General features: G+C 36.3%; 1 protein-coding gene across 22 annotated transcripts in view; it reads right to left on the minus strand.

The window, feature by feature from the left end:
• PCM1 (pericentriolar material 1) overlaps nucleotides 1-12,256 on the minus strand; it is an 81,155-nt gene that overhangs the window by 49,130 nt on the left and 19,769 nt on the right. For 12 of the 22 annotated variants that reach the window (XM_074353468.1, XM_074353469.1, XM_074353461.1 and 9 more), the window contains 8 exons: nucleotides 11,667-11,844; nucleotides 11,411-11,500; nucleotides 8,001-8,110; nucleotides 6,181-6,397; nucleotides 3,750-3,951; nucleotides 2,642-2,815; nucleotides 2,002-2,156; nucleotides 1,647-1,882 (listed from right to left, as the gene is read on the minus strand). In XM_074353468.1, coding sequence (XP_074209569.1) covers nucleotides 1,647-1,882; nucleotides 2,002-2,156; nucleotides 2,642-2,815; nucleotides 3,750-3,951; nucleotides 6,181-6,397; nucleotides 8,001-8,110; nucleotides 11,411-11,500; nucleotides 11,667-11,844 — 1,362 coding nt within the window. The remainder of the gene's footprint in view (nucleotides 1-1,646; nucleotides 1,883-2,001; nucleotides 2,157-2,641; nucleotides 2,816-3,749; nucleotides 3,952-6,180; nucleotides 6,398-8,000; nucleotides 8,111-11,410; nucleotides 11,501-11,666; nucleotides 11,845-12,256) is intronic. The other 10 variants (XM_074353474.1, XM_074353476.1, XM_074353478.1 and 7 more) reach the window with 3 other exon arrangements.

Raw genomic sequence — 12,256 nt, forward strand, 5'->3', positions numbered from 1 at the left:
CTTTGAATACATAAGCAAAAATACATCTGTGTGTTTAAACACCTTTGTTTTTATATACGTTTATGCTCCTTTTTCCCCCCAAAAGCCCTTTTTATAATAGGAAAACCTTGAAAAAGCCAAGATAATTCCAGTAATGATTAAGCAAGCTATACAGCATGTCAATATAATAAAATGTAATCAAGGGTATAAGGAAATGAATCCATTACCACTGCCCAGATATCAATTAATACAGACATTCTGGAGAACAGTTCAGCAGTGTTCATTAAAATTAAAATGAGCATGACAAAACAATTCCACTTCTTCATACCTGCTCTTGAAAAACACAAATGCATCACAAAGCTTGTACAAGAATGTTCACTGGAGTGTTGTTTCCAAATAGTGAAAAACTGGAAACAACAAAAGTATACATCAAAAGGATGTTAGACTGAAGATGGTGGAGTAGTAGGACCCTGAGCTCATCTCTCCCCACGACTACAACAAAACCACAACTGACTGCTAAACAACCATCAAAAAAAAGACTGGAACCTAGCAAAAAAGGTCTTCTTCAATGGGAAACATAAGAGGGAGCCACAGCAGGACAGCAGGAGGGGCGAGTTCATGATATAATCAGGCCCCATACCCTCCAGGTGGGTGACCCACAAGCTGAAGAAAAATTAAGTCGCAGAGGCCCTCCCACAGGAGTGAGAGTTCTGAGCCCCATGTCAGGCTCCTCAGGCTGGGGTTCCAGCATTGGGAGGAGGAGACTCCAGGACATCTGGTTTTGAAGGCCAGTGAGGCTTAACTTCAGGAGCCCCACAGTACTGGGAGAAACAGAAACTTCATTCTCTTAGGAAACGTACTCAGAATCTTGCGTGCACCAGATCAAGGGCAGAGGCAGTGATTGCATAGGAACCTGAGCCAGACCTGCCTGCTAGTTTTGGAAGGTCTCCATGGGAGGTAGGGGGCAGCTGAGGCTCACCCAGGGGACATAAAAGCTGGTGGAAGACATTCCTGGAGTGTTCATCCATATGAGCTTTCCTGGAGGCTGACATCTTGATTGGATCATTAGCACCAAGACCTAGCCCCACCCAACAGCCTGTAGGCTTAAGGGCTGGGAAGCCTCAGGCCAAAGAACATACTGGGTGGGAACGCAGCCCCAGCCATCAGCAGACTTCCTGAGCCACAAACACCTCTAGACAAGCCCTTAGTCACGCCCCTAGCCACCAGAGGACCAGGACCAAGTTCCACCCAGCAGTAGGCAGGCACCAATTTCTCCTGCCAAGAAACCTGCATAAGCCTCTAGTCTAGCCTCATCCACCAGGGGGGCAGATACCAGAAATAAGAAAACAACAATCCCAAAGCCTGTGGAAGGAGTCTACAAACACAGGTCAGACTCTACCCTGGGACCGGGTGGACCCTGGCCCTTGGGTGACAAGAAAGGAGTGCACTGCTGGGATGCACAGGACGTCTCCCACAGGGGGCCACCTCTCCAAATATAGAGAATATGAGGCAGCAGAGGAGTATCTTTCAGACCAAGGCACAGGTAAAATCCCTGAAGAAGAAATAAGTGATAGGAGATAGGCAATTTATCAGAGAAAAAGTTTAGAGTAACAATGGTAAAGATGTTCAAAAAGCTCAACAGGAGTATAGATGCAAGCCATACTTACCTGTACCATAGCAACAAGATCTTGTAACTGTCTAAGTTTCTGTTTTGCAGCCATAAGTCTATTGATCTTCTGTTCAAATTCAGCATCTTCAGGAGTCTCATCCACCAGACTACTCCTATGACTGGATAATGAGGCTCCACTGGCAGCCTCATCTTCTGCTTCTTCCTCTTCTTCATCATCTTCACCTTGTGCCACATGAATCCCTTGTTTTCCTTCTCTATTATATCTACAATCTGCTGAAAACATAGATCAATGAAATCAGTAATGTTAATAAACTTACGAAGAGTACTAATGAAAGAAAATTCACTTCCCAAGAATAATACATAAAACTATCTCTGAATACAAGCAATCATACCTAAAGACGGAGCCACATTTAGAGCCCTTATGTTGGCTGATCTGTTGTTAATTTCACAATTAGAATTAACCGATCTACCATCTCTATTATTAGAAAGACACTGTGCATTAGAATTACTATTTACTTCATTCCAGTTGGCAGCTACTTGTGGATTTCTAAAAGAAAGAAAACAATCTGAAGTTATTTATGGTAAAAAATATACACAAATAATTAAAAAATCAAAGTTCTAGAACTGCTGATAAAATAATCCCAAACTATGAACATCATTGGCTATTCCCCATTTAAATTCGTTTTCTAAATAATTGGCTCTTGCTTTTCACCAACGTCTGATATTTTGATAAACATTTGAAAAATCAAGATTACATCTAAAAACAAAGTAGGAAAATGAAAAGTTAGATACTTCTTATGATTAACTTGTATTTGATCTAACAAACAGCAAATTTACTAAACTACTGTTCCAATATTTCCCCATTTTTCTTTACAGGACAAGTAAGATCATACTGAACAAAACAGCACACTTACAAGAGAAAAGCTTAAATAAATGGCAAATGGCAGGCACTCTACTGAGGTTTTTTGTTCCATATTAAAAGTATTATTAGGATGAACATGTTAGAAAAACAAACTTAAAAAAAGTTCTTACCTAATGTTAGTAACAGGTTCAGAATTTTCATGCTCAGAATCATATTCTGACTCTTCAGTTTCTTCATCTTTCGTGTTTTCATTTACAGCATCTGTCATCATATCTGATGTCTGTTCATAATAATGAACTAATTCTCTTAGTTCATTCAATCTCTTTCGAACTTCATTTAACTTCCTGATAAACAACAAAAATATATGCATAACATTAATACTCAGTTTAGCAAAACAAAGCATGCATTATTTTCAAATAGCAGCCAGCACAAACAAAATTTAAACCTAGTCAAACATCCAGGGGGTGTGACTATAAAGTAATGAAATCAATTTCAAGTACAACTTATGCAAAATCTCATCACTTTATTCTTATGCTGTTTTAGGAACAAAAGCATAAGAAATCCCATTTTAAGTGTTTACCTAAGCTGGTATTAAAGTTTACAGCCTAAAACTCAAATGTCAAAAATATCCCCACATTTCTTAATAAGTATCAACAATGTTAATTACTAAATATTCCATTTAAACAGTACCTCAGGCAAATCAGGTACGCACGCATTATTGAGCATTTATAGAAGGTTCTTATATTGTCCACAATATATAGAGATCTATAAAGTATATAGTATGTTTACCAAAAATAATAATTAGGTTTGCTGAGTTTTTACTGAGTCCCAGGAACTATGCCAATGTTTTTTAATCCTTAAAACATCTCTGTGGACAAATATATTATTATCCCAGATGAAGAAACAGAGGCTCAGTGAGGGTGTTACTTGTCCACAGCCACAAAGGCTTGTGAGATATAATTTCAGGGCTTTCTGACCCTAGAGCCTGGGCTCTAAACCATTTGAGTATAAAAATCTTTTAACTGTAGTCCTTTTATTTGGAAAATAGGAATACATTAGTTCACAGAATTACCTGTATTACAATGTCACATTCCTCTTAAAACAACTCAAAGAAGGCACATATAACAGACACCTCTACCCCTGTATCACTTAAGAATGCTTATCATATTAAATAAATTCAAGTCTTCCAGAATTTTCAACAAAAGGCAAAACACCCCAAAATTTATCCCCATTATTCAATTCTAATCTATGTAAATAATGTTTGTAAAAATGTTTTACTGGAGTTTTTCAGTTGGATTTAGGTGGCCTTCATTTTCACTCTGATTCTGAGAAACTAGAGAAGTAGCAGGAAAAGGAACAGATGACGTGAGGCTATTGGATTCTCCATTGACAACTGGTGTTAAGCCTACAGGAGCAGAGGGAGCTGAGGTTGTACTTCTCTGATCCACGCTCCTTTGTGGAGAGGCTGAAGAAGGCACAACTACCAAAAAAAAAAAAAAAAAAAAAACCCACTTACCATAAACAAACTAATATACATCAACAAACAATACATATTCATAGTTTACTTGAATACAGAAAGATTAAAAAGTAAGTCATTAATATCTTAAATTTTGCAGCTTTAAATTTTAGAAACTTTAGGATACAACATTTAGGCCACTTATTTATTAATCTGTCTCTCAACCGAGAGTTAAAACAGAAAGGAAAGACTAAGGAAAGAAAAGATCGAAACTGACAAGACTTATAATACTCTACCTTGAAAAGGTAAAAGAGTACTTCTCTGATAAACTTGGTTCTAAGTTAAGTCAAATAAGGCCACTGGTTATGATGTGCAGTGTACCATCTACAGATCTTTACAGGGCAGCCCTAACGGATTAGGTCCCTGGAGTGTTCCAAACGCACGGTTCAGAGGAATTCTATCTGGTCTCCAAGATGGAATTTTTCTTGTTCCAAAAGATAAAGCAAAATTGTTAAAGTGACTGTGGTACATAATACCATAAAATAATAACCAGTAATAAAATTTTCTAATCAGGTGATGGCTAATCCTCTGTATCTCTTGAAATACATTTTAATTACTTTTCCAACCACACAGGTCAGACAACAGTATTTATGCCTTCAAGGGCAATGAATGAAGACTCAGAATCTTTACACTTCTCTCTTTCCTACCACTTTAAAACCATCATCCATTTATCTCTTAATTTGTTGCTCACATTACCAATTGCTACAGCTGGTTTCCAATAGTCTCTCTATTCCTTACCGTTTTATCTTTTGCTGCTGCTTTCACACTGTTTCCCAGGGGGAAAAAATGATTTTTTTAGTCATCAGAGTGCTACTTGCTTTATGTGTATAAAATTGAACACAAGACTTGTGAGTACAACTTCCAAATTTTAAGTTTCCTTTAGTTGTGCTTAGGAAAAATAAGCACTGGGATTAGATTATACTCTAGAGGAGGAGGAGAGTAGAAGTCAGGGAAAGGACAGGACTATGTCTCAGAGCAGAAATAGTATGGTTCTTTGGGGGTGGCAGAGAATGAAGAGATGAGTGAAGAACAAGAAACAGGGATCCAGAGATGATGTTTTCTGTAGTAAGACTGCAAATGGAATGCTGAAGAATAATGGCCAGTTAGTGCTGATCCTACTGACACAAATTTCCAGCACTACAGCTCCTATCATCATCTGTTTGGGTAAGAGGCAGGGACCAGGCTTGGGAAGGTATGAGGATCGTTAAGTGAGGACTAGTAACTGACGTAAATTTAACAAAGGCAATTAAAACATCTGCAGAGCAGGAAAAACAGATCCTACAGTACAGCTAAGATGACTATTGCCTTTCCTATATAACTAGGCAGCTGGCTCTCTGAACCCGAGTTTCTCATCTGCAGATTCAACCAGCAGCAGATACAAAATATTCAGGGAAAAAAAAAATTCCACGAAGTTCCCAAAAGTAAAACTTGAATTTGCTGCAGCTGACAACTATTTACACAGCATTTACATTGTATTTAAGTATGATAAGTGACCTAGAGATGACCTAAAGTATACGGGAGGATATGTGTAGGTTACAGGCAAACACTATGCCACTTTACAGAAGATACGAGAGCACCCTCAGATTTTGGTCTCTGTAGGACGTGTGGGGGTGGTGCTGGAACCAATCTCCATGAATAGAGGGATAGCTGTGTAACTAGTATAACCATAAGCGTTTTCTATTCCCACCTGAGATGACTATTTCTGTATTTTAAGAAATGATGTGTTTGGGACTTCCTATATTAAAAAAGTTTTTCATCTCTCACTTTTTTGTGTGTAAATATTTTAAAAATCTGTTTTAGTTTTTAAACCAAAATACCAATTTGGATTAGTTTTTCTTTAAGGGAAAAATTTAGATATACTAAAAAGTACAGTATTACTATGTCAAAGTACCTAATAGTTACCTTCTCGTATACTTTCCCCTTATTAAAATCCTACCAATTTTTCAAGGCCCAAATTTATTCTTTTCCTTTTCTGTATTTTACAGAACAGATCTACCATTTGGCTTTTATTATACATTGCCTTGCCACTTAAAAACTTTTCACTTCCAAGTCCCATTTTCCCGCCAAAAATTTTAATTTTCTGGAGTAACTATGTGTTTATTCATTCACCAAATACTTACTAAATAATTTTTACATGCTGGCATAAATACTTATGTGTCCCCTACCTAATACTGCTGAGCCAGATTTACTTACATGACGAATTGTTCAGATGCTGATCTCGAAGTGTATGAAGTTCTCCAAGCAGTTTGTCCATTTTTTGTTTCTTTTCTTGTAACACTCTCATTTTGCTAAAAAGTTGGACTTTCTCATCAGGTAACTGTTCTGAAACTGATGGATTTCTGCTCCGAGAAACCTCCCTAGTTAATGAAAGACTTTCTGCCTGTCTTCTATTGTCTGGAACAGCTGGAGGCTTATTTGAAAAAAGAAGAATAAAGATTAAAGCAATTAAACATTGCATTCTTATTTTTAAAATACATAAGTATTATTTATAAAAAGAGATAAATACTTGTCTAGGTGTGCTGGTGGGTAACTGTATGTCTTTACTACTCCCAAATTACATACCATTTCCTGATGTGCCACTGTAACATACACATATACAGAAATCTACGGTTTTATGGACACCCATAACTACACTGAATCACTGGACATTATTACTACCTGGATCTAAATTAAATACTAGAAATGCCACATTTTATATAGAATAAACCTTCAAAAATCTCATTCTCTCCCTTGCCATCTTTTTAGAACCACCACCATCAATGTTAACTTCTTAACTTATCCGTTTTCCCTACCACTTCTTTCCCATTAAAAAAATTTCTTTATGAAATACTTCAAAACTCCATTAAGGATTAGGGAATCACATAATGGATAACCACCACTGAGCTTAGTCAAATATTAACATTTTGCCACATCTGCAATTCTTTTTTTTAGGAAAAAACATATAGCATTACAGATGTGGCTATAGCTCTCTATGAACCCATCCCCAATCCCATTACTCCCTCAAGAGGGAACCACAATCTGGAATTAGACATCTACCATTCTCATACATGTTTTCATTTTGTAATGCCTATGTATGTATCCATAAAAAATATACACTCTTCATACATTTTAAAAGATAAGCTAAGTGGCATCCTTCTTAAACTTGCATTTTCATTCATTAGCTCTGGTTTATTTACTGCAACTGGTTATAGGGTTTCACTCCATGTGTATATCATAATTCATTAATCCATTTTCCTGTTCATGGACATTTAGGTTGTTTCTGGTTTGCTATTAACAAAACGCTGCCATGAACATTCTTGTGCCTATCTCCCTATGAACATGTGACAGTTTCTCCAAGGTGGGCCACTGCAGGGCACTAGAAAAAATGTACTAGATATTGCTAAATAACTCTCCAAAGTAGCTGGATCCTTTTATTTTAACTTGGTCAGCAGACAGGAGGTAAAGCATCTTCAATTATACTCATTTCCAGTGGAGAGGTATTAATTCACCCTTTCTTGCTCAAGGCCCACAGATGGAAATTTTGCATTTATATCATTATTTACAAAGATCATCAAATTATAACACTTACTAACTCTGAAATTAAACTTAAGAACTTTCTTAAAATTGTTACTAAAATTTTGCAGAAATATAGATTCACACAAACTTAACAACTATGACTGTTAACAATTTTTGAGATGAAATGAGAACGTGTCATCTAGGAGCATGCAAACAGGAAATTTCACTAATCAGACTACTTCATTCAAAGTGAATTTTTCCTCTAATTAAGTGTTTCCTAAAGTATAGTGCCCAGACTACCAGCACTGGAATCACATGGGGGGATGTCCACCCCAAATGGATAAATCATAACTTTGGAGGTGGGGGAACCCTACTGACCAAAAATCTACAATTTTTAACAATCATGCCAAGTGATACTTATGCTCAGTAAAGTTTAAGAAGCACTGTCTTAATTAATGTGATTTTTAAACCCAGTATACTAAAAAAAAAAAAAAAAAAAAAAAAAAAAATTAAGCTACCTGAGAATCACGAAGCTGATTATGAAAACGCTGAATTAAATCATTCAATTCTTCATTTAGCTCAGATGTGATACTAACTCCAGATAGGCTACCTGTAGTTTCTGTTACAACTGAAAAGAAAATTAACAACTATTCATTAAAGCAAATAATTAAAATCAACACTTTTTCAGTTTATGAGAAGCTAAAAATAAGTTTGGAGGAAAAAAAGGAACTTAAAAAAAAAAAAAAAAAAACCACCTACCATAACTTGAAACTAGCTAACCTTCAGATTTATCTGCCAACCAATCGTTTTATTAGAAGTTTCCATCTAATCTAAAAATAAAGGGACACCCACAAAACTCCAGTATGGTGGTTCATCTTTTTCTGTCCCAACATTCAAGGAGGGATACTACTACGTCCCGATTAAGAAAAGTGACTCAACAGAGTAGGGGTGCGGGCAGGTCTATCAGGTTAGGTTGGAGGAGTGTGGCAGGGAAAGTGGTTAGTAAGAAAAAGCACAGCTGATTCTGACAGCTCTCAAACCCACCTCCCCCAACAGAATCAGTGCTCTAGTACAGGGGTCGGCAAGTTTTCCTTAAAGATTCAGATGGTAAATATGCTAGGCCTTGTGGGAATACAGTTCTTGTCTCAACTACCCAACTCCTGCCATTGTAAGACAAAACCAACTATGTACCATATATAAACAAATGGACGTGGCTGTGTCTCACAAAACTTTATTTCAGGTATTGGGCCTAATCCATCTGGCCAGTTTGCTGACCCCTGCTGTAGAACAGATAATTTACTGAGGCAGCTACTTGTGATAGAAGTTATACTAAAAGACCATAGTTTTTATCTTCCTACGAAAGTATTCCTAAGGCAGTATTCTGATGACAATTCTGTAAGTTACTGCTCTCCTAGCCAACCAACCCATGCTTATTCTCTCCAGCTCCAGAAGAAACACTGGCTATAAATTTGCTTCTCTTTTAAAGGAAAATACTAGCTTTTTCAAGGAGAAGTTAGAATTTCAGAGCTGGATAGAATCCCACATACCCAGTCCAAACTATGTGAAAAAAAGAAGTTACTGTCTAGATAACATACAAAATGCTAGTTAAATGATGAAAGGAACGCTTCCCCATGACAATTATTTTGCCTCTTATATACCAGATTAAATACTCTTAAACCTGTTTTTTAATCAATATTCTCCAACAAAACCTCATAAATACAAGACAAAATCTATTTTTAAATTACTAACCAAAGAATCTTTTTGAATTAGTATATAAAATAAATACAAATTTAAACTCCTGTTCATTCTACTCCTGGTCCCTAACTCATGATAGTACGTACACACACACACACACACACACACACACACACACATAAAGATTACCTGCTTACTTAAAAATAAAGGTTTACAATGTGTTTTTTGCCTCTCCCCTCTCAATTTAACAGGATGTATTATTTTTATAGTATTAATTTTTGAAAACATAAGCATTATGTAAATTTTCTTTTTATGTATTTAATATGCTTTATCTAACCAATCTAATTGTGTTAAAATTGTTTCCAATATTCCCAACACTTCACTTTTGGAATTAGTATTGTAAATTCCAGCCTTGTACATAAATGAGTGTCCTCATCTCTGATTAGCGCCTTAAAAAGGATTCCTAGCTAAAGACTATGATTATCATACCTTAAAAAAACAGTATTATGGAATTAGGCTGCCAAGGACTAACCATGTAGACAGCCCCACTTTCATCAAACTTTAGGAATGGCAAACACATTTCACCTGGAGTACCAGCATCGATTATGTAGCAGCGGTAACCTGGTACTCCTTGATGGGAAGGATGGCAAGGCCACATCTGGGTCCAGCAGCAAAGAATGCTAAGATCAGTCAGTGTTTAGCCTCAATGAGGGGTGGAAGTATAGAAGCACATGTGCTTTGTGTCTGCCAACCCTGCCTTAGTCAGTTCTGGGGCTGAATATATATTCATTAATTTTGGCCACCATGAAATACAAAAAAAAATTTCCTGCTTTTGTTATGATGTGTAATTCCATAATTTTAAATGTGGTTGAATAGTTTTTCATATACTTAGTGTTCATCTGAATTTATTTTTCTGTGAATTGCTTTTCCATTATCCTTTGTCTATATTTTCAATTGTCTTGCTCATGTAGATTAAACGAAGAGTGCTTTATTTATAAGGATGATGAGATTTTTTTTCCTGCCATTTTCTAATTTATCATTTTCCTTTTAATTTGTTTATGATATTTTATGATGAAAAAACTGCTAAGTGGTCAAATAAATAAATGTTTCTCTTTGGAAAAAAATAAATAAAGGTTTATACTTAGAAATGGAAGACCCCTGACCTACAACTCAAGACATCTGATTCTACTAAAATTCCATAAAAGCCTAGGCAGGTCATGAACTCTGTGTTAGAGTTCATCCTCTATAAAATGAGAATTTTTTAAAAAGCTCTGGCAATTAACCTACAATTTTGTGATGATCAAATGAGATGATATAAATGTAACTATTTGAAACAACGTATCATAGGAAAATCTCTGAAACCTAATACTCCAATCTGGAAAAATATTTAAAAGGTTGGTCACTAACCAAACTAGTACTAGTCGTTGTTAAAATAGTTTGTTTTTTCCTAAAATAAATGTAAAAGCTAATGATACTTTGAATTTCACAAGAGAAAAATGGGGATAAAAATTTGTATAATTAGTATTATATACTACACAATATATTATATAAACTAAATCATTATTACAAAAGAGTAAGTTACTTGCAAGTCAAAGTTTCTTATGAAAATGCAAAATTAAATTACGTGTAACAGTGATCAGAGGGCTGAGCCAGTGCGCTAGGTGTGGACAGCATGATAAATTGAGTAACAACAGGGTAACCTCAGTTAAGAATCTAAAATGGAGAGCCCACAGGAGATAAACTATTATTAGACTGGGATGGCAGACTACTAGAAAATACACCTTAGTTTTATCGAGTTTTAATAAGTAATAATTTGTTTTCAACTTAATGAGAAATTAAACACATAGGTCTGAAGGTAATGAGACAAACTATAAAGTTAGACTCAGTACCAAAGAATTCAATATAATTTCCATCTAAGCAATACACGGTTGAGGGAAGGAAGAAGAAAGAAAAGAACATTCTGAGTTTGAGGAAGACTGGACAGCACACAAATACAGTTCAGGAACTAGTGTATATAACTGGATACCTCACTGGAGTAACAGAGCTATTACTCATGTCAGAAACTAAATAAGTTTAAATTTATTCACTGTCTCACTTAAGGTTTAACCCTTCCTTGATACGCAAGCAAAATACAGCAATCCAAGTTGAATAAAGTATAAAAGATAGAAATAAAAGCAACAAAAGCCCTATCAGTCTGAGGTAGAAAAACAGAACTACAGCCTGTCCCTTTTACCTCTTAAGGGTACTCTCTGATGAAAAGGAGAGCGAGCTGGCTGTCTGCACGGCACAGAATGATGGCCAGGAGTTGTCCCTGCAACTTTTTCTGCATAACCAGAGAAAAGCACAGGAAAGGGTAAGGCTCACATGAAGGTTTCTAAACTAGACAACAATCAAAATCTGATTATATAATAACCAGCATCCACCCTGCAGTTTTATCATTATTTATCGAGCCTTGCTTATAGACACAACATTCCAAGATGGTGGCATACCAGAGTCATCCATCACAGCAATAGCTTGCTCTGCTTTATGCTGCAGAGCAAGAAGAGCAGCTTGTCGTCCCTGCAGAGCTCTCAGTTGCTCCTGCTGCTGCAACATCCTTTTTAACAAATCATGCTGTTTCTTCAAATTTTCTATCTCTTCCATAGGTTCCTGCTGAGGATCTCTGGCCTGAAAAGTAAGACCAACACCGCTTATATCTGGCTATTAAAAATCCATGTTCCTGTTTCAACTACCAATGGCAAAGAACATATACAGATAATAAATTAGTGTTAAATACACAACCCTAGATACAGACTTGAAGGAAAAAGAATAAGAATAATAAGATGACATAGCAATACCCTGCCATGTTAAGAATTAGGTAGTTAGGTAATTTCAAGGTAAAAGACCACAAGCAGAGGCTTAGCATGAAGAGAAATTAACAAAAGGAAAGTAAAGGAAAGGAATACAAAAAGGGAGACAGGAAGGCCGAGGGGGCAAACGGAGGTACACACACACACACACAGGAATGAGGGATCCAAGCCTAACAGAAAAGGAAAAGCAGATCATACCAGGTTAATGCCCTAAACATGCCCCTGAAAAA

The sequence above is a fragment of the Camelus bactrianus genome, chromosome 26 (genome assembly GCF_048773025.1).
Source record: "Camelus bactrianus isolate YW-2024 breed Bactrian camel chromosome 26, ASM4877302v1, whole genome shotgun sequence".
Classification (NCBI taxonomy): domain Eukaryota; kingdom Metazoa; phylum Chordata; class Mammalia; order Artiodactyla; family Camelidae; genus Camelus; species Camelus bactrianus.